This window comes from Pogona vitticeps, chromosome 5, assembly GCF_051106095.1.
Source record: "Pogona vitticeps strain Pit_001003342236 chromosome 5, PviZW2.1, whole genome shotgun sequence".
NCBI classification, from domain to species: Eukaryota; Metazoa; Chordata; class Lepidosauria; order Squamata; family Agamidae; genus Pogona; species Pogona vitticeps.
This window is the reverse complement of record NC_135787.1, coordinates 166,413,825-166,439,855: the sequence shown is the minus strand read 5'-3', so window position 1 is coordinate 166,439,855 and position 26,031 is coordinate 166,413,825. Positions and strand designations below refer to the sequence as shown.

Here is a 26,031-nt window from a genome sequence, read left to right as displayed (position 1 = left end):
GGAGGTTGCTGAAGCCCTAAACAGGTCCGCAAAACCAATTTGATTAAGAATTTTATATTATGTCCACTGGTGCTTTAAATTCCCACTTTACCAAATTAACTCACAGTATAAAATGATACGGAATACAATGGAGCATCATCATTTTTTTAAATCCACTAAAATAGTGGACATGTACATGCAAAGTTTCTCAATCTCAGTGGTTTTCTGAGCATTGCCATGCCTACACCAGTCACCTAGATTCCTCCTCACAACAACAAAATTTCTTGACTTTCTGCAAAGACCAGATACAGAGGGGCCTCAACTTACGAACGTCCCTACTTACAAAAATTTTGAGTTACGAAAAGCTCCGGCTGCAAAATTTTGCTTTGGCTTGTGGCCGGAGCTTCCAGTTACGAATAGAAAAAGGCAGGGAAAAAAGGTGGGGAATTCAAACCGTTGGTGGTGAAGAGGCTACTTCTTCACCCCAACAGTTAGGAAAAGGGAGGCTCAGTCTCCCGGGCTTCCAACACGGGCCTGCTGGTGCCAGTGCTTTGGAAGCCTGGGAAGACTGCGCAGCAAATTTTTGGATTTTTTTTTTTTGCATCCCCAAGGGCTTGCAGGTTTTTAATTTTTTTATTTTTTTGGTGATTTTTTTTCCTTTGGCCGGAAAGGATTAATCGGTTTTCAATGCATTCCTATGGGAAATGGTGCTTAGACTTACAGAATTTTCGAGTTATGGTCACCGTTCCAATATGGATTAATTTCGTAAGTTGAGGCACCACTGTACTGGCAGATCCTGCACAGAAAAGTGGACTTTCTGTGCTGGAACTGGAACTATGCTTTACAGGTTGGAGTTTCTTCTGTTTTTTCTATATGAATCCAGTGCAGGAAAGATCTCATTTCATGCAGGAACTGTAACAGTCCTCAGTAGCTGTGTTCTTTGCATCTTAATCCTGCACAGAAAAACTGTGATTTTGAACAGGAATTGTAATAATCCTCTGCTACTAGTCATTTATTCCAGAAAATAGACCATTAAACATCTGAGAAATCCTGTAAGATTGTTTGTGGGATTTCTTAGAGGAAACTCTTTTGCAGAGAAATCTTGCTGCAATAAGAAGAAAGAGCCTCCTCCTCATTTCTCTCTGAGATTGAGAAATTTTCATCCCTACAGTAAAATGTCAGCACCAGGAACCAGTATCCAGATCCCTGAGTAATGAATTCAGTTGAAAAGGTGGTTGCAATTGTAAAGGAAGTTGAATAAATTAAAAAAGGGCCTCATAGAAGTAAAGTGATTTGGTAGAGACAGAATCAATAAGCATGTTTTCAATGGGTGGGTTTCCCTTGGGAGGGAATTCTAGAGCTCTGATACATCTTAGAGCAATATCTGATCTAATTTTCCACAGAAGCAGAGCCTGAAGCCTACTCTTATGATGAGTATGGGCATATTACCCAGCTATGCTTGCTTTGATCAGAAGAGAACAGAACCTGGAGCACAGATCATGGAAAAAATGGGAGAAAGAGTAATATGGGGCCATCTGTGTTTTTATTACTGATCAATCTTCTTACATGGTGAACTTTTCCTTCAGATTTGGATACTGCTAGACCTTTGGGCTCTTAGAGTAGAATGCAAGGCATCGCCTGCTCGAGAGAGAATAAGATGGTACTCTCTCTGCTTTTGAATGCAGAAGCTGATTAAGAGGCCAGTCAGAGGCCTGGCAATGGAGTAGCATCTTCCACCATACCCAGGGGAAGCAGGCCAGTTCAGGGGACTAAGATTAATATCCAAAGCATCCTGATACTCTTATTATAGAGCTGTAGAGCAGGAAGGGAGCCCACAGGTCCTCAAATCCAGCCCCCTGATAATAGAGGAAGATAGCATTCCAGCATTTCTTAAGAAGGCCACAATGAAGGAGAATCTGCCATCTTCTAAGGAAGTCCATTGCATTGTCAAAAGTTCTTGCTGTCAGGAAGCTGTTCATTGAAGACTCATTTCAGGTCATTTGAATAAAGTCCTAGCCTCTGGAACAGCAGAAAACAAATTTGCTCCATCATCCGTGTGAAGGCCCTTCAGATATCTGAACAGAGCCTTCACATGACCAGTTACTATTAACTTCTCCAGAATAAACACATCCAGCTATCTTAGCCTTTCCTCCAGTGCTAGATTTCCTTCATGGGAAAACCTTCAGAACAGGTATTCCCTTTTAGAGGATAATTAAACATAATTAAAAATATGAGCCTTGTGGCGCAGTGGTTAAAACGCTGTACTGCAGTTAAAACTGTGCTCACGACCTGGGGTTCAAATCCCAGGTAGCCAGCTCAAGGTTGACTCAGCCTTCCATCCTTCCGAGGTCGGTAAAATGAGTACCCAGCTTGCTGGGGGGGCAATGTGTAGCCTGTATAATTAAATTGTAAACCGCCCGGAGAGTGCTTGTAGCGCTATGGGGCGGTATATAAGTCCAATAAATAAATAAATAAATAAATAAATAAATAAATAAATAAATAAATAAATAAATAAATAAATAAATAAATAAATAAATAAATAAATAAATAAATAATGTTGTTGTGTGGGAAATTCTTTTCTGTGAGAGGCTCCAAGGCCAATGAGATAACCTTTAAATGACCAAAATGTCTGGACATGGGCAGATTGCTTGTACCCTCTCCCTGAGAGTAGTAGCATTCCACTTATAGGTAACAGATAAAGAATTTCATGATGTGACTCAACATTTCTCCAACAGGGCATCCAATATCTGATAGAACATAAGGTGTTGTCCTTGAATGTACAAGACATTGCCAAATTCCTTTATAAAGGAGAAGGCCTCAACAAAACAGCTATAGGAGATTATCTGGGCCAAAGGTAGGCACCTGATTTTACCTCATACAATGCACATACCTTCATTTGGTTGTTTTACAAGGTATGGAAAGACTATGGGTTGAGAGAGGGAGGGAGGAGAATTTTGTTCAGATGGCATTTTAATGAGAACTTACCTAATTTTGTGCTTCCAAACAAAAACAAACAAACACAAATGTAAATTTGATTAGCACTGAAATGCAAATTTCTTTGAATTTTGCAACGACGCTCACAAGACAAATGAGTAAACAGGCAGTAATGTGTTTGTTAGGAGAAAGAATGCACACACAAAACACATACATTAATGAAATTAACAATGAAATGAATTTAGCAAAGTGGCTCATAGAAATGTGTCCACTAATCAACCATGTGTATAATAGGTAAAATGTGCACAACAATATTTATAGAATCTTGTGCAAACATTTTTTAAAAAATCTGAAAGTTGAACCAATCTTATATTTGCTTGGAAAATATCTCAAGCTTCAGAATAAAATTGAGAGTGGAAAATGAGAAACTGAAAAATGAGAATCTCAACCATCTGTCCATAGCTTGGGACATTGAAAATACCCCTCTTTGCCTTCTCTCCCCATATCACTCTGTTTTCTCTTGCTAGGGAGCCACTGAACCTCCAGGTTCTGCAAGCTTTCGTAGAGTGCCACCAGTTTGCTAATCTCAACCTTGTGCAAGCGCTAAGGTAAGTCAGTTTCCCCTTTCTGTCTCCTCCCACTTTCAGGAGGAGAGTTCCAATTTTTAAAAAAATATTATAAGTGATGCAGTACATCAGCGATGCACTAATACCATGTTAAAAAAGTCATTTCCTCTGCCCCTCCATGGAGTAGATAAAATATTTAATTGGCCAATATAATGAACTGGTATCTTCTTAAGCCACTTCATTATATGTGAAATTAAGAGCAGAAGAAGCTGGACCAAATAGGGTTGCTTGAAGCTCATATGCCATTTGGATGCAAGGATTTCACCAAATGGCATACCAGATCATTCAGCAACTTCTATTTAGCTCACACCAGCCCACTCCAAATAAGCCTCCAAGGTTAAGGACAGAAGAGGGCTTTATTTTTTCAATTCCCAAGAGTAGAGACTGCAGGCCCCTGGAGATGTGAGTTACAGTTCAAGAATATTTGGAAGACACCACTAGTTGCCCACCTTTGCCTTATAGAGAATTATTCAAGATGATACCTGGGATGTGGGGATGAAATTGCAGGTGGGGGAGAAGTCAAAATGATCTGGCATGTTCCTGATTTAACTCTCCTTAACTCTTGGTGAAGTTCCAATCCTGAAATCAGCTAACCAGCTGATGGTGCTTTTGCTGCCACCACTGATAAAAACATGAAAAAGAATACAGAGTAAGCTATTAGAATATCATTATTGTGTGGTATGTAAGCAAGGCATTCTACTCACAGATACATGCAGTAATGTTGTTGTACATTTTGACGTGCAGGTGCTCATTATGACAAGTCCCCATAGACTTGCCCCCAAGAAGAAGCCAAAAGTTGTGTGACTCTGTATCAACTCAACAGTTGTAGCAACTTCCATCTGCATCAGAAGCAGATATTTTGTTAAGCTAATGGGTCTTAACTACCCATTCAGGAATATGACACTCTAAAATACCCTACACCAGTGGTCCCCAACCTTGGGCCTCCAGATGTTCTTGGACTACAACTCCCAGAAGCCTTCACCACCACCTCTGCTGGTCAGGATTTCTGGGAGTTGATGTTCAAGAACATCTGGAGGCCCAAGGTTGGGGACCACTGCTCTACACTGCAATATAGACATAGCTTTGGGGAGGTGCTGTCTGAAAAAGTAACTTTTCTAAGCTCTGAAAAGGCTCTGTTCCATTCCATCCTGTTCCATGTGGTTCTTTCCTGGTGGCTCTAAGGGTTCATGCTGTTAACTAGTCACTACTGATTCTGAAGAATAAAGATATCCAGGACATCTATCTTTGTCTACTTTGTGTGAAAGGGGAAGGACTTGTGATAGAATAATCTGATGGTGTGGTTTCATTTGCAGGCAATTCTTGTGGAGCTTTCGGTTGCCTGGGGAGGCACAGAAGATTGACCGTATGATGGAGGCCTTTGCCAACTGGTATTGCCAGTGCAACCCAGGAGTTTTCCAGTCAACAGGTAGTTGTTTTAGAAGATGTAAGGGAACAGTTATTCCAGACAGTGTATGCTGTATGTTGAGGGGAAAAAATGAATGAGTCACAAAAAGCAGAAAAATGCAAATAACAAAGGCTAAATATGTTTCATTCCACATATCAGTTTGGGAAGTGTGAATGCCAGGGATGGTAAAAGTGTCCCAGTCCCTTAACAGGACCCACTGATTATGTTTGCCATGGCTGAAAGGGGTTGTTGTGGGTTTTTCGGGCTCTTTGGCCGTGTTCTGAAGGTTGTTCTTCCTAAAGTTTCTCCAGTCTCTGTGGCCAGCATCTTCAGAGGACAGCACTCTGTGCTCTGGTGTAATTTGCTTGGGAGTGGAGTATTTATGGCTGTGAGATAGGCTTTTGTCCTTTTCAGGAGATGGGTGATAAGTGTGTCTTGTTGTGGGTGTATTGTTGTGATAAGGAAAAGAGAAATCTGTTATGGTTTTTTACACTCTGAGAGTATTCCTGGCAGCCACCACCTTTTATTTCCACAGTGCTCCTGAACTGAGTCCACTTCATAGTCAAGGAAAAAACATGCATATTAGTTGTTTAGAAAACTTGGCAGCCGGTGGTGGTGGCACACATCCATTTTTTGTGGATGGTGACCTAGAATTCAACTAAATAGCTACGACATGGCAAAGGATCAGGACACACAAGCCAGAACAACCAAATCCAGGGCCTTTTCTGCTGCAGAGCCCCAGCTATAGAATTGGAGGCCTGATTCGTACCAACATTGACATCATTTTGCCACCAAATTAAGACTTAACCGTTCACCAAAGCTTTTGGTCATTGTAGCCTGACTGGGTATTGCTCTCTGTTTTAGTATATATAGCACATATTATTTTGAACTATTTAAACTAATGGTTCTAAATGGCTGCTTTATAGTGTTTTATATTGATTAGTTGTGCTTTATTGTTTCTGCCCCATATTGAGATTCTTGAAATACAGCAGGACATACATATTGAAATACAGTGGCGCCCCGCAAGACAATATTAATTCGTTCCACAAAAAATGCTGTTTAGCGAAAACATCGTCTTGTGAAACGTGGTTCCCCATTGGAATACATTGAAATCTATTTAATGCGTTCCAATGGAAAAATCATCGTCTTGTGAAAATCGTCCATAGAAAACATTGTCTTACGAAACGCGGTTCCCCATTGAAATGCATTGAAATCTATTTAATGTGTTCCAATGGGGAAAAATCATTGTCTTGCAAAAATCGTCCATAGAAAACATCGTCTTGCGAAGCGCAACAGCGATCGCAATCGTCCTGCGGATTAATCGTCCCGTGAGGCAATTGTCTTGCGAGGCACCACTGTATATCCAGTATGGTTCAATGAATACAGTAACAGCCTAGAACTCTGGAGACCAGAGTTAAAATCCCCTCTCAGCCATGGAAACTCATTGAGGGGGATAGCACTGGTACAACCACTCCTTAAACATGTCACTTACCTTGACAGCATTATTAGGGTTGCTATAATTTGGTTCTTATGACACATTACTTTAAAAAAGGAACAGGTCCACAGGGGTCTTAGTGGCCTCACAAAAAAGCAATTTGCTGAGGACAGCTCTGAACCTATTCATCTGCTAATCCTAGAAACCAAGAGTTTTGACAGAGACTTACTTACCCTTTTCCTTTTTGATATCTGACAGACACCTGCTACATCCTGTCTTTCTCTGTCATAATGTTGAACACTAGCTTACACAACCCCAACGTCAAAGACAAACCCCCATTGGAAAGGTTTGTGTCCATGAACAGAGGCATCAATGATGGAGGAGACCTTCATGAAGACCTCCTGAGGGTAAGAAGACTTTGTTCTTTCCCCCGTTTTACTCTGTTTGCTAGAATTCCTGATGAGTAACCTCTTCAAGAATGCCCAAATCTAAAGGAAGACGCTGGGTTCTATAACAACACAATAAGAGCAGTGTAGTATCAAACCAAACCTGATCTAGTCCAGCATTCTACTCTCACTGTGGCCATAACTGTGGGGAAATGCACAAGCAAGATATGAGCACAACAGTATCTGATTGTTTTTTCCAGCAAATGGTTTGCAAAGATAAACAATCTCTGAAGTGGAAGTAACATGTAGCCATCATGACTAGTCAGAGAACGGAAGTAATGTGTGACAAGTAATGACATCACCTCGAATGTATTACTGTGGGGTGAAGTTACTAACTGGCAACTTTGCTTTTGGGAAAGAATGACTGATAGCATGACTTTTGGGAAGTAATGATCGGTAGCATCACTTTTTTTTCTATGCTTGGCAGTGTTTTCTCATTAGTATTTCTAATTAACTCGGGGCAGCAAAAATACATTTAGGGTGCATTTTGAGACCCACCCACCTCCATTTTTAGGCCAATTTCTCACCTTTATGGACAGTTTCATTCCAAATGAAGAACTAAAGAGCAGACATGGGGACAAAGTGCTTTGGTTCGTGGTCGTCAACCTTGACGACTCACGAACCATGAATTGCCTCCCAGTGGCCTGACAAACCACGAATCAATTCAGTGGTTCATCAGGTCTTTTTTTGTTTAGACAGCCCATGGGGCTATCTAAGGGGGGGGAAGCCCCTCGCCCCCACAGCCTGTTCCACCCCCTTCCCACTGTTGCTTACCTGGCCATATTGCCTCCTCCTGCTCCAAAATGGCTTCTGCTGAAACAGAAGCTAGACTGCTGGAATTACCTTTTGCTAGGAGCAGTGGGGAGGGCTGGCTGAGGCAATACCCTCTGCTGTCAGACAGAGGGATGGGGGACCGCTTCAGCCAGGCTTCCCCTATCTTTCCATGCCCAGGTGGAAAGAGAGCAGAGTCCGGGATCACTTTGGTTCCACTTGCCTTGTCTTTCGATGTCCGCAAAAGCATAGAAAGATGGGGGGAAGCCTGACTGAAGTGATCTCCCCCCTCCCGTGTTTGCAAAGACAGTGGGGAGAAGTCCTTTGGCCGGGCTTCCTCCATCTATGCCACAGGTGCTTTGAAATACAGGGAAGCCCAAGCGAAATGATCCCCCCTGTCTTTATAAACAAGGGGGTGGGTGGGATTTCCTTCAGGCAGGCTTTATCAAGCCTCCTGAAGGGAAAATCTTTCTCTACTTATGCCCCCCCCGAGGAACAGCTGATCCGCAGGGGCATAAGCAGATAGGGATAGACGAAGGGACAAATATAAAAGGGTTATATTCATTGTTTCGTATTTGTTGGGGTCTCTGGATCTCAAGAATATGTAGCAACAAATATCTGACGAATCAGGGATATTTGTTGAATATCCTGATTCATTTATATATTTGTCCCTATGTCTCCTAAAGAGCATTGGCGTAATGTAACATAGAAAAACAACAATTTGTAATTTGTAATAACAGTGGCAAAAATCCTACGGTGTTTTTACACAGACATAACCCAATTGTCAGCAATCTCCGCAGTGAAGTGCCACAGAGTGGCCTTGGCTGCCAGATGGGTAGTACTGTATATCAAATAAATAAATAAGTTAAGAAGCTAACGTAATCATGCAGCTCAGCACTCAACAGCAAATGTCTGTGCTAACTTCTAACTTGCAGCAATTCAGTGCCAAAATTTATACTAACTGCATTGTGCAACTAAGAAGATTTTGGACAATTAGTTACTTTCAGGAACTTTACAATAAATCTTTAGGTAAATACTCCCCCAGCCAAACACATTTTAAAAAGTAACTTTCCATAAGCACTAGCCACTGATAACCTTATGCTTTGTGAATTTTTCTAATTATCTTTTAAAGCTGGTGCCCATCACTGCAGCCTATAGAAATTAAATGTCATTGTTACATGGCACTTACAGGGTCTAGAGTATGTACACTGAGCATCACCACTGAGCTTTGTGGACCTGAGAAGTACTTCTTTCATATTGATATTCCTTTTTTGAACTGCAATCTAGTGCCACTTTTAATGTATGCCAGTCAGACATTCAACAGGCACAGTTTCCCTAGCATAAAATGGTAGGAGAGGTTCATGTGTTAGATATCTAAAGGGATTCCAACTGTGAACGAAAAGAAAATTGTGTAAACCTATAAACTAATATTGATCTAAAGAAGGTCAGCTAATTTATTAGAAAGAAAGCACTCAAGCTGAATCTATTTGTTTAATGTTCATACAATGCAAAGGTCAAATACCAAAAGCCACTGGTAATGGTGCGGCTAAAAAAAATATTGTAAATAAATAAATAAATAAAACTGGAATCTCATTAAAAATGTATGCCACAATAAGGCATGCAAAATACACTGGCCACATAACGTTAATTGCACATTATCAGATAAATAATTCAAAATTCTTGTGCATTTGCCAAACGTGTGGGAGGGAGTAAAATCATGCCCACCAGCTGCACCCATCTCCATGTTTCAAGAAAGTGCAAAGGAATGCCGTGTGTGCAGTACACATGTATGCCCCAAAGACCCCATTTGCAGGAATGGAATCTGCGGCCCATCGCCCATACATCTGCATGTGGGAGGATTCACACTAAATATGCAGATAGTGGGAGACACCTGTAGCAGGTTATGGTACTGGAAAGTGAATCTTTGAGATACAGTCTTGAAGGCAGATATATGAAAAATGACAGCTATCATAGTCCCTAAAATAATTGTGTGTCTATCACGCTATATCCTACATGTGATACTTCATTCCATGACAGGGCTGTTATGAAATCACGTCTAAATATACCAGTAATCTCTTTCGAGAGACAATTTATATGCAGAAGAGAAGCAATACTAATTGGTACTCTATATGCAACCACTTTTCCAGGCATTCTGAATAATTTTTCATCTTGCAATAGAAATGTTAACTATTCTTTCTAGCCTTAATGAGCTCATGTTTTCTGAAAGATGGATGCCAACTCAAGGGAGTTCCTGGAAGGATATTTAGGGTATCACTTGTAAGATTAGGAGTAAACTTGGTGGCCAGAATCCTATTGGTGCTTATGTAAAATTTCAGCAACTTGCTATGGCTTGTTATTGTTGTTGTTATGTGCTGTCAAGTCGCCTCTGACTTATGGTGACTGTATGAATGAGTGAGCTCCAGAATATCCTGTCCTCAACAGCCCTGCTCCGCTCTTGTAAACTCTGTGACTTCCTTTAGGGAGACGATTCATCTCATATTTAGTCTTGCTCTTTTCCTGTTGCCTTCAGCCTTTCCCAGCATTATTGTCTTTTCCAGAAAATCTGGAGGATCACCTCAGTTTCATCATTTTTGCCTCCAGAGAGTTCGGGCTTGATCTGATCTAGGACCCACTTATTCACTTTTCAGGCAGTCCAGGGGATCCACAAAGCTCTTCTCCAGCACCAAATTTCAAACAAATAAAATTTTCCCTTTCATTACTGTCCAGCTTTCACACACATATATGGTGACTGGAAATAGAAGAATGTGAATGATTTTGTTCCTGGTCTCCAGTGATGCATCCTTAAACTTGATGATCTTTTCTAATTCATGCACTGCCGCCCTTCTGAGTCTCAGTCTTCTTCTGATTTCTCGGGGCAGTCTCCATTTGGAATGACTGAACCAAGGTATACAAAATCTGTAACAATTTTGATTTCTTCATTGTCAACATTAAAGTTGTGTAGTACTTCTGTAGTTATGATTGTTGTCTTCTTCCTGTTCAACCGTGTTCCTGCTTTGGCACTTTCTTCACTTTCCCTAGCAGTCGTTTCAAGTCATTACTGCTTTCTGCCAGTAAAATGTTGCCATCTGCATATCTTAAATTATTGTTTTTTTTCTGTCAATTTTCAGTCCTCTGTCCTCTGAATCTAGTCTGGCTTTCCACATGATATTTTCTGTGTACAGACTGAGCAGATATGGGGACAAAGTGCATCCTTATCTGACACCTTTGCCTATAGGAAACCATTCTGTCTCTCCATATTCTATCCGAATGATAGCTTCTTGTCCACAATACACATTTTCTTGTGCCTTGAGTTCAGTAGTGGTATACATCTTGGAGTTCTGGCATAGAAACCGTCTGTGTTTTGTATGTGTCTTACTGTGGAAACTGAAACCTCAGTGCCTGTTGCTACCAAATCTTGCTACCAGGCTTTGGCAGTCACTCGAGGATTTTTCTCAACCCACCTCTCAGAAATCTGGTTGCAGCCATTGATAGCTTCCTTAACCACTGTCCCCTCAATTTTGAACTTGCAAACGGTGTCTCTAAGAACATTCAATGCCTTTGCTATCTTTTTGTGTCCTGTTCCTTGCTTGTGAGGGGCAATGATCTCTTTTCTTAACTTTTTGGACTATTCTTTTGACTTAGCCATATTTCTAACATGCAGCCAAATGTGGCATTCCCCAAACCCCTCACCAGTATTGGTATTTCATGTGTTCCAGCTCAAGCACATCTGGTGCAACTAATGAAGCCCTTGATTCATTGCATCAGGTGTGCTCGAGGCAACACATGTTTTGTGTATTTCTCCTGTTGTGAGGGATTCTGTTCAGGAGGTTGAATAATTTTTTGAGACTGCAGAATTCATTAAAAGTTGCATTTTCAGTTGAATTTGGGGAAACGACTTGAAGCATTCATTACGTTGAGCTATTTCAATTGCTTTTGTTTGATTTATTGCAAACAGTTGAAAGTCTGTACATTTTGACAATAAACCTGATTTGCAATGACGGTTGAACAATTTTGATCGCAAGTATGTAAAGCATAGGCTTTGTATATAAAGCATAGATTTATCTTCTTCTGAAATTCTTTGGTGCACTCCAGTTGCCAGCAGATATTTGTGACATGACTTGAGTGCTTTCTCAGAATCCAGCTCGAACACCAAACATTTCTCAGACCCTATAAATGACACCTTGATCATGACTTCAGCCAATTTTTCCAGCAACATTTGGTTCTGCTTTGTTCCCTACTTTTGTGTTCCAATCACCTATGATTGTAAGCATGTCTTGTTTTGGTGTGTGATCAGTTTCCTCCTGGATGCTTGTGTAAAAGCTTTTAATTTGCTGTGGCTAATTACAGCAAATTGACAAGGTACCAGGACACATGGCCCAATTGAACAACTGATATGCATCCTGACACCTCATCAATTAGCTGCAATTAGCTTCGCTAACCTTATGCTAAAACCAGCAAGTATACACAGTATATTTTATTCCTTAGCAAACTAACTCATATATATATATACAGTATATGAGTTATTTTGCTAAGGAATAAAATATACTGTGCATACTGGCTGGAGTCTTGCTGGTTTTTGCATAAGGTTAGCATATAGTTTTGCATAATAACAAAATGAGATAGTTGCATTCCTGCCAGTTTAGAAACAAATAGGACTCTCCCCACAAATAGTGATACATAGGTGAGGAATTGTCCACAGGTTTGTAAGTTACAGAGTAAATTACATTTTTGAACCTCAGTGTGGCTGGGAAAGGATGTTTGAATTTCTGAGATACACAAATGTAGACATATGAGTTGAAATGGAGGAAGAAAACTGAAGTGGAAGAGAGAAAAGAAGTATTGCTCCATTTACGTTTCTATAACATAGAGGAAGTAACAAATTAGATGACAAAAATTAGAGTTCCCTTAAGAGGTGAATGATGTCTGTTCTTCCCAGCACAGACTTGCTTCATTTTGCATGTTACAAATGAGCTTGCTTTCCTTTTTCTGATTGGTCACTAAGAGGTAAGCCTGGTGGTAATTTGCAAGTCTGATTGAGCTTAGAAAGAAACTGCATGCCTGGAGGAAACATGCTGTAATAGCAGGAAATATATATTTCTCTTAATGTGTGGTTTCACACTAATATGCTGGAAGGGGAACTAGAGTTGTGGAGGATGTGAACCAAGAGAATGAAAGAGTCTCCTCTCAATACTACACAAGAAGGAAGAGAGACAGGGAGGAAGGCAAGCAGATATTTTTTTCCTCTCCACTCTTTAGCATGCCATATATCTGACTTGGCAGTAGTATGTGTGAAAAGGATCCAGGGGTTTTAGTAGATTGCTGGCTAACTGTGAGTCAAAAGTATGGCAAGGAAGCTAACACAATAGTGGACGGTCACAGCAGTTATCTACCAAACCACTAAAAAAATGTACAGAATTAGGGTGGTCAGCCGGACCCAAGGCTCTCTAATACCCTGCAGCACAATTGGGGAAGGCTCGAAAATGGCAGGCTTCCTCCTCAAGTTGTCGGTCTACATCCTGACTGAATCTGATGGGTCCACTTGGAGCTGTAAGGCCACGGATTTCCCACCATTATTTTAGGAAACAGGAGAGCAGGCAAGTGCTTCAGTCCTCTCTCACTTCTAAAATGTCTCCCCCAAACTTGGAGGCCTGGAAAATATCTCAAGGCTACAATCTTAAACCAAAGCACTCCACATTGGGTGGAGTGCACATCCTCAATTAGTTGCAAGACCTAACTGTGTGTGTGTGTGTGTGTGTGTGTGTGTGTGTGTGCGTGCGCGCGCGCACATGCTGGCATTCACAGCACGTTTGCCAAGTTTACCACTGCGTGCAAGGAGTGGCACCACCAGGTTTGCCTCCACTTCTTGTGGAAAGGGCCAGGGAGCCACAGGTATTTCTGTGAAATGGAACACTGCCTTGTGACAAGAAGCCAGAAAGGAAAGATAAGTAGGATTATTAATAATATTAATACTGTAATAATTGTATTATATATGTTTCTTTTACTGTGCTTTAACCTATGTAAGCTGCCCCGAGTAGACGTAGTCTAGAAGGGCAGGGTAAAAAATCAAATAAATAAATAAATAAATAAATAAATAAATAAATAAATAAATAAATAAATAAATAAATAAATAAATAAATAGGAACGGACAGTAATGGTTTTAAAACTCATTACAAATACTGTACAAATAACAAAAAATTAGTCACATGTATTTAATTCCTTTTTTCATTAATTCATGTTTGGCTACATTGCATTGTAGCATAATTAGGGATAATTTCAGATTCAATTTTAATTTTTAGTTACTTTACAGCCACTGCAGTGTGGCAGAGAAAGAATATTATGCACCAATTGGTCGCTCATGCTGCCACTCATTAACTAATTAGGAGGTCCTTAGAGCTGCAAGTAATTACTTTTCAAAATTAACTCTCCAAGCTCTGAAAGCTTTGCTTTCAGTGGGTCCCCCTTCCTTTGATCTGTAGAAGGGCTACTAGAAGTTCATGGAATCATGCCAAGTTCTACCAGAAAATGGTTGTCACCTTTCCAAAAAGGGACACTATCTGTAGACCTCACAACTGGTGGCAATACTACAGGCGCCACTAACTGTCTCCATCAGGTTGTATGCAGAAGGGTTGGGAATAGAGATGGGCATGATCAGTTGGTCCAGCAGTTCGGGCCAGTTTGTCACTTGGGTGAACAAGTGTTCAGTGGAGGTGGGGATCCAAAGCTCCAAACACCTGTTTGTCCAAAGGATGAACCAGCACAAACTGCCTAACCAGTGGTTTGTGCCCATCTCTAGTTGGGTGGGATGTGTTTACTAAGAGTCCTGAAGGGTATAATTTATTAAAAAGGAATGAGCTACACTGAGGAAAGGGTTACCACTACATGTAAATAATCTATATCCCTGTGATGAGGTCCATTACTTGGAGCATAGCTGGTGAAGACCATTTGAGTAAAGATCACAGGAAAAGAAAACAAGGATAGTGTCACTATGGGAGGAGGGTCTACCACAGGTTTCCAAGCTAGAGTGAACACGAAACTGAACATTCAAAGAGGGGATCTGCATCAGCAATGGGAGACGGCGACTGTTGCAAACTCAGCCAGAAATGTAGGCCCGACAAGTTCCCCATTTGCCCTTCTGACAACGACATTTTCCAGAGGGCAGAAGAAGCAAGAAGAAGATCAGCAGAGGCTGGTTCTCGCTATTAGAAAAGAACTTGTCAGTGGGGTAAAAGTAGTGGAAACTTTGGGTGGAAGTGGCCACAACCCCCCCCCCCTTGGGATAAGTGTAAGGAAGTGCTAGATGAGCCTCCATAGTGAGAAATACTGAAAAAGAAAGGTGATACTAAAGGCAGGATCACAAATAAGTCCTAAGGGAAAGAACAGCGGGAAGTACCTAAAGAAACCACTGTAGCTCTCTAAGGATATTTCAAATAAGTGAAGATTTGAAAGGAGCACATATAGGAAATGGGAGGAGAGGCAAATCACTAGGGAAAAGTACAGAAGAATTGCCAGTACTTGAAAGGTCTTGCTTTAAGCAAGAGGAAGAACAAGGAAGGTTCACTGTGGAAAGGATAGAGAAATGCTAATAGGTAGCAACACCTGACGGCATCCAAGGGTGACAAAGGAAACTGCAGATGTACTTTCAGAGTCAGTCTATAATCTTTAAGAATGCTCGGAGAACAGGTGACGTCTCCAAAGACCAATTAGTAATTGTCTGATGTCAAGTCAATTTTGACTTATGGCACCCCTTCCCAGGGTTTCCTAGGTAGGGGATCCTCAGACGTCTTTTGCCATTCCCTTCTTCTGGGGTCACCCTGGGACTGTGCAGCACGCCCACGGCCACGCAGGCAAGCTGCACAGTTGGGAGCCACACTGCGGAACTGAACTCCCAAACTCTGGCTACGCAGCCCGATACATAACGCCCTGAGCAAACTAGCCAGCACCTCCAAAGGCTAGAAAGTGGGCAAATGTGGTCCTTGTCTTTTTTTAAAAAAGGGGGGGGGGAGAGGATCCACCAAACTACTGACCAGTCAGCTTAACACTGATATCAGGAAATGTTTTAGAATAGCCCATTAAACATTGTGTCTGTGAACACTTAGAAAGAAATGTGGTACAGTAATTGGTGAGAACCAACAGAGGTTTCTCAATAGCAAGTCGTGTCAGACTACAGAGGATGAGATGGCTGGACACTGTCACCGAAGCTACCAACATGAATCTGACCAAACTCCGGGAGGCAGTGGAAGACAGGAGGGCCTGGCATGCTCTGGTCCATGGGGTCACGAAAAGTCGGACATGACTGAACGACGACAAACAAAACGATGCCTGAAAGGAAAGGTCTTTGCCCGCTTCCACCTCTGAGGCATTCCACACACCCCTGGCAGCACCATCAGAAATGCACTGTTTTGTGACCTCACTACATGGGAGGGTGGTGAGACCAAGTAAAGAGCCTCCCCCCAAGATCTTAAGGGCCAGAGTCAGGCCTGATTGGTTTGGATTCTGTGAACTTTGGGTCCTTTCTAGGCATATGAATCTTTCATTCTGTGATAGCAGGAAAATCCTCCTGAACTGTTATTGAGGATGCTGCCATGCTTTTTTGCATTCTTCTTGTTGTTGTGGTGGTGGTGGTGGTGTGCTGTCAGTGTTTGGAACCTACTTATAGTGACCCTAATAGGGCTTTCAAGGTTGGTGAGGTATTTAAGGAGTAGTTTTACCAGTTTACCAGTTACCTGCATGGCTGAGCAGGGATTCAAACCCTGTTCTCCAGAGTCCAAAACTCTATCCACTACACCACACTGGGAATCTCCAGTGTTCTTTTTTGCACATAACAAAATAAAATGGGCTTTTCAGCTGTTCACAGTTTAGAAGAAGTTACAGGAGTGTTACAGAATACATGATGTTATATTCCAGGAGCCCCACTTTGTCATTACTGGAGAAAGAATTCAGGAAGCAAGGGGACACGTCAGTGAGTCAGAAACGCACCATCAGGACTTTCTGTTCTTTCAGCATTAAGAAAGTGTCATACAAAGGAAATCTATTTGCTGAGGGCAGAATAAATTATGAAACCTAACGAGGATTTGCCTATGTTTCTGTACATTATATTTGGACAGTCAAAATTAAGTCTGATGGTATTGAGATGTTGAAAGAGAGTAGGGAATGGGTTCATGGCATGAATAGGGGTGCTAATGAAAACTAGCTGTCAAAATAGGTATTGAGGAAGGGGTTGAAATCTAGATTGCTTCTGCATTTAATTTCAGCCCTGTTAACGGCAGTGATCTACAAAAGGCCTGAAGTAAGCAAGTGAGGGAAGGAGGGTATCAACTCTGCCTCATTCATCCTAACTCTCTGCATGTGTAGAATCGTATCTGAAGCAGGAGTTAGTCCTTCCGTGCAATCAGAAATCCTGAAAAATCAGAGTTGGCAATGACACAGAGAAGCTCCATGGAGAGAAATAGGTCTCCTCTATAGATTTACCTCCACTCTTTTCGGGGGGTGGGGGGAGATGACGTCATTGGCAAATTGCTCTGAAATTCAGTGTTTTTCTGTATGGAGCGTCTAACATTCTTGATCTGATCTGAGCCTATTTTAAAATTTTAAAAGAAGCTACAGTGCCTTGCGTCCACGGTTTCAGCTGATAAATCATTGTGAGGCTGTCCAGAGTTCCTATGCCTTCCTCTTTGTAGATTCCACTTATTTTATTGTTTCCTAGTACGGGTGAGATTATTAATGAACAGCATCTTAATTGCCCTGTGAGTAATCTCCATTAATTTCCCCTTAGTACCATTTTCTGTTTCTGTGGGAACGTGTGCTTAATGACCTATTTCATCCTACAGATTCTTCTTCTCATGCATACACCAACACCAGTCCACACACAACCCAAACCATGGTAACCAGAATCCTGTAAGAAAAAAAATACATATGCCACAGGTTTGCACCCTCTGACATGGCATCCGCCACGCAACCGGTCACACATCGGTTGCAAAATTAGTTGTGCCATGGACGCCCTTTCAAAAGGTGAAAACCACATGTGTGGTTATCTTTCCACATGTTTAGAAATAGAAATAACATTGAGAAAATGTAAGTAATTTTCCACAGCTCCATTCCTGCAAGAAGACAGGAAATCCTGGAAAGCCATTTCGAGGCAGAGTTGACAACCGTGGGCAGGAGACACTGTCATCGTCGAAGGCAGCTTGCGGTATTTCTGTGATTAAAGGTGTGCTGACACTTTTTAGGATTGCTTTTTTCTTTACCTCCTTTTTTCCCCCCTGAGGCAGAATCTATTTGATAGCATCAAGAATGAGCCTTTCTCCATCCCAGAGGATGATGGAAATGATCTCACTCACACTTTCTTCAACCCCTGTCGGGAAGGCTGGCTCCTGAAACTAGGTAATACGCTTGTATTTGTATTTGGCTAAAAATCTCACCTCTCCCTTCCTCCCAGCATCAACCCCTCTCTCAAGGAAATCAGCAAAGTCCCTCATTCAACTTAGGACTGGGGCAGCCACCAACCTTGTGACTTGTGGTGGGGCTACAGTGCCCCCTGGTGTTCAAATAAGGGATGAATTTCTCAAAGATCCCCTTTTCTCTAAACAGAAGTTAATTTCCACAGCGATTCTCATTCTGCCTGTTTCTACATCACATTGCAATCTTCTCCTCACCACCTACTGCACAGACATTAATGTATATTTTATATATACATCTGTATATTTGTTAAACTCCACACATTTTTGCATTTTAAATGTATACACAGTTTCACAAGCCTAAATTTTGAAATATGCACTTTTTCCTGGGCCCATTTTTCACATGTATGCATGTTCTTGAGCCCTTTTTCTTTGTTTTTTTTTAAATGAAATTGTAAACTTGGAAATACATAGTTTCAAATGCAAATTATATTTGTGCATATGGTCACTTCATGAATCTGCATTAAAACACAAACCCAACAAATGTTTCATGCCTCCTTATTCCTTTTGAGTGCTTTATATATTTATGTACACATGTAAATGGACTGACATATTTGGATTCTTCTTCTTCTAGGAGGCAGGGTGAAGACCTGGAAACGGCGTTGGTTCATTCTGACAGACAACTGCCTGTATTATTTTGAGTATACCACGGTAGGAAGGATGTTCCATGGAACGATGCTTTTTGCAGAAATTATTTCAAGAGAAAGAGTACTCTGTTCTTCTGGGCTAGTAATAATAATTGTGTGCTGTCGAATGGATTACAACTTATGGTAGCATTTTCCAGTGCTTTCCAGATATAGAATATTCAAAAATAGTGTAGGTCTCCACCTCTGAACTGTGCAGCTTGCCCAAGGCTACACAGGTTGGGAGGCACAGTAGGGAATCCAACTCATGGCCCTTGGCTCTGCAGACAGCTGGAGCTCCTCTCATAAAGAGTGTGAAGGCCCCAAAAATACAGATACATATATACGAATACTGTTTATAAACAGGGAGTCAGGAAGACTGAGAATCTCTTGTGCTGTAAATGGGCCTCTTCACACCTCCCCTGGAACATCTTGGAACATTCCAATGTGTTTGGAGGTCACATAGGCCTTATCGTATTTCTAGGAATCGAGGTCAGCTGAAGCTCGCTACATTTGTCGTGAGGAATCTTATTTCTGTATGTGTGCTATCTTACCATATGTTGCTATATGTTTCACTTTTTTTCTTCTTCAGTACCTACTCACTATCACTTGCAAATGGCACCTTCCACCCAGAAGCAATGGTGTAATAATGGTGGAATATGATTACCATTTATACCTAATTTTCCCCTTGCTTGTTTTAACTCTTAAAGTACCTTCAAAAAATGGAACTGACTGGTACTCTCTTCAGTTTTTTTTTCAATAAAACCTAAAAGAGGCATAGGGTGAGGAGATTATTGACCACAATTTGCAATTTTGGAGCCATTTTTTACAGGGGTGGGAAGTCTGGGATACCTGAGACCCCACTTGGGGGTCTAGGGGGCATCGTGCAACCCATAGGCCACACGTTGTTACCTTTATGTAGGTGGACTGGAGAAGTGGATGAACCTCACAGGTACAGCTCCAAATATTCTGCTGTGAGACTATCCATGCATTCTACAGGAAGCATGGATTACACAGTAATGGCTGAGCTACTGCTGGGCTCCAAAATCTCTCAGAGGAACCTAGATATGACAGAAGCAACAGATGGAGGGGGAAGTGTTCACCAGCCGCACACAACATGTTCTGAGCCTGGGCAGTGAGGCCTCACCCTGTGAGTGGTGGCCACTTGCGATGCCTAATCATCTACCCCACACTAGATAATCCTTGGTGGACCACTAAGGAGGGCATGTTGTTGGAATAAGAGTTCAACAGGCTGAGCGCAAGACATTTTAGTGCTTGAGTAACAAATGATGCCCTCCATCCCATGTAAAGGTGCACCGCTCCCAAAACTACCCCAGTTATCCCTCTAGTATCGCTCCCCATTGCTGGAAGTAAACAAAGAAGCTAGCAAAAACAAAAGACTTGAGCCAATAAATGACAATTTTACGTCTCCTTGAAGATACTCAAAATCTGCTTCTGGTAGCTTCTTCCCTCGGCACAAAAAAGTCTGCTCCTGGCTGCCATTTCAAACTTATTTTAAAAACACACACATACACACACAGGTTCCTCCCCATTCTGGCCATTAGATGTCTTTCACATCTTGCCTATTGCAGGTGTTGCTTTTCTGCTGCTGAAGTGGCACACGTACAGGAAACAGGGAATTATCACTTCCCCTACCCAGTTGCAGTGGAGTGTGACCTAGAAGCCCCTACCAATTACTTGTGCGTGCACTGAGAGATAACTTGTCTTTGATCTGTTTTCTAGGACAAAGAGCCTCTGGGGATTATTCCACTAGAAAATCTATCCGTTCGAAAAGTAGATGACCCAAAGAAACCGGTAAGTCACTACCATTAATTGTGTGATATGAGGGGCTCCCCTGGTTTAACAGCAACTTCTTTGTCCTCTTTTCTTGGACTAAGGGAACATTCTTCCTGCTTCCCCATTTCAGTGGCTGTCCTGTAGCAGTGGTCCCCAACCTTGGGCCTCCAGATGTTCTTGGACTTCAACTCCCAGAAATCCTGGCCAGCAGAGGTGGTGGTGAAGGCTTCTGGGAGCTGTAGTCCAAGAACATCTGGAGGCCCAAGGTTGAGGATCACTGTCCTATAGAATGAAAGTCTAGGCCAGGTAGGCCTTTGTAGACTGCTGATTCTGCAAATCAGAAAGGGTGAATGTGACTGCAACAAAATGTTGCACTATGGAATGCTCTAGTCCAGGTTTCTAGCTCTGAAGCCATGTCCTTTTCCAAGACCTGAGCTGAGCTGCTTATTACAGGACCTTTTGGAGGTCACTAATTCACAAGGTTGCCCTGCGTTGGAAGCTACGTGTTACCACATAACAACTGTATGGCTTTTTCACACTTGCATCTCCCTTTCTTTCTGCACTGGTGGTGCCATATAAGAACTGCCCAAAATATGCATTTCCTATATTGAGGCAATTCATCTCCTAAAGCTACGTTGTTTGCATTATTCTGACATAACTAACTTGGACCAGAATACCACATTATTTCTCACTGAGGATTTGAACAGTTTGCATACTGCTTCCCTCAACATCCTAACTGAAAAGGATGGCAACTAGAGATGGGGGAATTCGTATATAAATATGTATATCCCCACACAGGTGGCAACAACGAGGGTCCAGCCCCATAGGGCCAGATGGTCCACTCACTGATCCGCCGCTACCGCGGACTCTGCAATTCTTCCAATGGCTCTGCAGAGCACGATCTGCAAGCCACTCTTCAACCTTACAGCGAGGCTTGTCCTCCCGCCTCCTGCCAGTAGCGGATAGCCAATCGTGATCTGCGAAGCCATTGGAAGAATCGCGGCGTCCGCAGCAACGGCAGATCGGTGAGTGGACCGTCCGGCCCCACGGGGCTGGACCCTCGTTATTGCCACCTGTGCGGGGATATTCATGTTCGTATGGGAATACGAATACCCCCTTCTCTAATGGCAACCTTTTTAATATTGTGGGTTCATTTCCTTGGGTACCATCTTCTGGAGGTGGGAATAAAGCCAGTGTTTACACCTGGAAGAAGGAGCCAGCACCACCCTGGGAATTCCCATAAGGTCCCAACCTCCTTCCCTCCGACTCTAAAACAAAACAAACCTCCTTGTTCTGCACATTCTTTCTAAAGGAGGGTGGGAGTACAGGTATGTTTGTACAAATCGTGACCAAGAAAATGCAAACCCAGGTAATATGAGAATGGGTTTCCTCCCAGAGAGCTAACTGAGCTCATCTCGGAGGCTCACCGTATATTGAAATTGACACCTTGAGGGGAAAAAATACAACCCAATTACTTTTGGACATCGTTATTTTCAGCGATGGATTTCACCTGGAGGAATAAATCTGTCGTTAAAAAGACGCTTGAGAAGCAATCCTTCCTTACTGGTGTCTAATCTAATCAAGATCTTGAGGGAAGCCCTCTCTTTAGTAATGCCAGTCACGGGGCCCATCATGTTGGAAGGTTGCACAGGGAGGCAAATCAAGACCAGATCCAACCAAGTGATGGCTATCAATGGCTCTTCTGTAAAACTGGAACTTCCTTAGCCAGCAAACTGTGCAATAAATTAACTAGCAGTCCTTACAAAATTACGTTATAAACTGTCTAGAGAGTGCTCTAGCACTATGGGAGGTATTAAGTCAAAACAGCAACAGCAACACAAAAGGAAAACAATTCACAGAATAGAACAGAACAGAACAGAATAGAACAGTTGGAAGGGGCTTATGAGGACATCAAGTCCAACCCCCTGCTCAATGCAGGAATACAAATCAAAGGATACCTACCCAGGTGACTGTCTAACTTTCACTTGAAAGCCTCCAGTGTTAGAGCACTCACTCATCTTTCAACATTTCACAAATTATACACAATGCCATGTCCAACATTAATTTGTATTGTTCAGTGTTTCTAAACTGTTTCTAAACTTGTGGTCTTTTTAAAGCATTATTGTGTTTTTCATTATTTATTTAATGTTGCAACTTATTGGGAGTGCAGAAATCTGAAGAGAGTGACTCTTCATACTCCCATTAATACAATTTGAACCTTCCGATTGACCAGAAACCCTACATTATCAGGGTTCTTGAGCCTACAAAAAAATTCTACTCAGATTCAAGCAGAAGCCCACTTCAGATTTCTGACACAACACAGGGAGGTCAAGGGCTTAGATGGCAGAGACAAGGATGCTATGAGTGGGGTTGTCATGCCCAGTCTCTTCATCTTCCTCTTGCACCATCTATGGGCATAGCACCCGTATGGAGTTTCATAACACTAGCAGGCTTTCAGGGTTGAAGCATTTGGACTTTTTGATTAGCAGGGCCACCTCCCCCGCACAATATCAGCTTGCTATTCTATTCCTGTCCTCTGATCCTAATAAATGGGCTATGCATTATGCATACACACGCACACACAGAGAGAAAAATGTGCTAATATACATATAAAGATATGAATCAACACCGCTGCCTATATTTTTGTACCTTCCTTGGAGGCTACATTCCCCACGTTACTTCTGCACATTAGTCAAGGAGGTGGGGACCGGATCAATTTATAATGAAGTGCCCAAAGAATAAATTCCTTAAGCAAATAAAACAAACAAATAAAATGGCATTCTCCCCTTAGAAATGAATTGCAGAATAAAGGCACAGTTAACAAATGAGATGTGGAACAATTTCCTCAAGATCAAACGCTCAGTCCTTGTCAGAAGAAGAAATACATTTAAAATCTTTCAGTCTCATGTTTTTACCACTGGGTTGTATGGGACTGTAGCGTGGAATGTAATTGAGCTTTTTCAGCCTAAACCACAAGAAGACACATGGAAAGCACATGCTAGATGTCCTCATATATACAGCTTTGCTGATCCTCAATCTTTGATCCCTTTCCATGGTCTGTCCACAGAATTGTTTTGAGCTGTTCATTGCAAACTGCAAAGGCCAGAAAATCAAAGCTTGCAAGACGGATGGGGATGGCAAGGTGGTTGAAGGCAAGCACCAATCCTACAAGATCTCTGCAGCCTCATCAGAGGAGCGGGACCTATGGATTGAAGCGATACGGTAAGGGTGAAAGTTACTGGTTTCCATGTAGACATCATCATAGAGTCCGCTTTGTCCATTTGGCTTCTTCCCATTTCATCCTTCAAATAGTCTTTGATGCCCTCCTGTGAAGATAGCAGGTATTTTTCCGATGGCTAAGTCTCAAATGCCTTCCGCTTTTCTTTCTTCCAGAACCAGCATCACCCAAGATCCTTTCTACGACCTGGTTGCTGCTCGTAAGAAAAAGATCGCCAACAAAAAGTGAACTTTGGCCGCCATTTTGCTCAGTGAATGTTTTCCTGTGAGGAAATGGCCATCCTGGAGTCTGGCCAGAAAAGGGACTTGACATAACTTCCTGGCCTGAGAGAACAGGTCAGCGATTGACAAGCTAATGAACAGCCACTGCTTTCCACTCCGAGAGCTGGAATATAAAGAAACTGAGATTACTGCAGGAATTATGGCTCATTTGTGGAGACAGATAATAATAGGCATCAACGTTTGCCAAGAATATTGTAGGGCTGGGGTGCATATATTCACTGTTCTGTGATCTGTCGGAGAACCTGGGGACCCAGAAACATTGCCTATTATGGAAATGGCCGGTAGAGCTACAATGCCTTTTATATGCATCAACTAGGAAAGACTTGAGTGCATGGACTCTTGCCCTATCTGACGTCGTACCCAGCAGCCTGAAATAATGGTCCTGTTCCAGTTATGTTGTATATAACGAATGAATCCATTAGGAGTGACAGAATGAAAGACAAGAGCAAAGGAACACAATGCAATGTGCTGGAGCCTGACCAGCCTAAGCACTTGTATGTGGCTGGCTTTCTGAACTTGGCAAGTGGCTCTCTGGAACATCTCAAGTGCTGCCAGGGCTAATGCAATGCTGAATGTCTGCTTCTCTGGACAGAAGCTTCCAGCCAGAATCTGGCTGTAAAAGAACGATGCAGAGAGTAGAGAGTTGAGCTTGCATAGTCCTCCATCTGGCTGCCCCGTCAACAAGAGAGTGGACTGATAATGTGGGAACAATTCTGTCATCTTTTGAGAGAGTTCACAGAGCCGGTGGACTGAGAGCTGGGCTTTGGATCAAGAGGCAAAGCAAGCGCATCAAATGCCATCTCAGCCGTGACTGTGGTTTTGTACAAAGGGCTCTTTCTCATGGGAGTGCTTCTTATCTGCAAAAATTAGTCTATAAATACCCGTCTCACAGTTACTGCACGAATGAATTGAATTACAGTGAGAGTGTTAAGTGCTGTGTAAAATCAAGACTGACAGATTTCAGGTTTACAAGGTCTGCTCTGTTTGTCATCAGAACCATATACAAGGATTGTATGATTAAGTGATAAGGAACAGGTTGTTTCTTAATTCCAGCATAGTTCAGGAATTTGTGGTGTATGCCAGACAAAAGTGATCAAGTTTTTACCTGCAAGAATCCATTTCTGGTTTCCCGATAAGCATTTTTTCAGTCATGTAATTTATGGGGAATGGATTTTTTTTTTTTTTTTTTTTAGCTGATGCTACTGTCTATTGCCACTTGTCAGACCGCTGGGAATCATAAATCATTATTGATCTGCTGTAAATCACCACAAGATCTGCTACTAGATCACAATCCACCTTCTGCCAATGGCTGGTATAAGCAGTTTGTGAATCAGCACTGTTCTGTAAAAGGATAGGAAGTTTCTTAAAGTTATTCTAAGAATTAAAAGATGGGTAGATGGAAAGAATCTACCGAAAATGCCAGAGGTGAAGTATAATGTTATCTCTGCTCCTCACAAGATCAAATTATTCCACACAGCTGGAAGTGTCCCAGTCATGAAAATAAAAATAAAACTAAAAATGTGGGAAATAATTGGTGTATCTTTTTATGCCTGCAGTTTCAGCTTCACTGTATTGACACCAGAGTACCAGTGTATTTCTTTACTCCTCATCCTCATCAAATAGTTGTAGTTACGTAATTTGGCAGGCCCCGCCCATCTGAAGTGGGTCTGTATCAAACTCTTTTGGTTTGTTTTCCTGTCCAGTATCTCCTGTTCAGTCCTTGAGCTCTTCAGCTATAACTATGGCAGGCACCTCTCCGAAGATGAAGGACAAATCCCTGAAGCCCCATGGGCTCTTTTGTGTATCTTTTTTAAAAAACCACCGAAGAACTCTAGTTTCTTTCTTTCTGTTTAAAACCATGTTTCTAGCATTTAGGATGCTAAAGATTGCTTTGAAAACCTGCAAGCCATACCAGAGAGGTGGCAGTATAAGCGTTACGTTAGGGATGAGACCTCTTGTGTTCTAATGAAAGACCCACCCAGGGTGGAATACAAATGGAAAAGAAGGGTCTGTTTTAACCAAGTTTCCCCCCCCCCCTTGTT

At 42.0% G+C, this 26,031-nt stretch overlaps 1 protein-coding gene across 1 annotated transcript in view; it reads left to right on the top strand.

The window, feature by feature from the left end:
* CYTH4 (cytohesin 4) overlaps positions 1 to 25,520 on the top strand; it is a 30,685-nt gene extending 5,165 nt beyond the window's left edge. The window contains exons 4-12 of the mRNA XM_078376178.1: positions 2,715 to 2,833; positions 3,441 to 3,521; positions 4,853 to 4,965; positions 6,638 to 6,786; positions 17,865 to 17,976; positions 18,625 to 18,701; positions 20,417 to 20,488; positions 23,538 to 23,692; positions 23,864 to 25,520. Of these exons, the coding sequence (XP_078232304.1) occupies positions 2,715 to 2,833; positions 3,441 to 3,521; positions 4,853 to 4,965; positions 6,638 to 6,786; positions 17,865 to 17,976; positions 18,625 to 18,701; positions 20,417 to 20,488; positions 23,538 to 23,692; positions 23,864 to 23,936 (951 nt within the window). The 3' untranslated portion in view covers positions 23,937 to 25,520. The remainder of the gene's footprint in view (positions 1 to 2,714; positions 2,834 to 3,440; positions 3,522 to 4,852; positions 4,966 to 6,637; positions 6,787 to 17,864; positions 17,977 to 18,624; positions 18,702 to 20,416; positions 20,489 to 23,537; positions 23,693 to 23,863) is intronic.
* Positions 25,521 to 26,031: the final 511 nt, after the last annotated feature.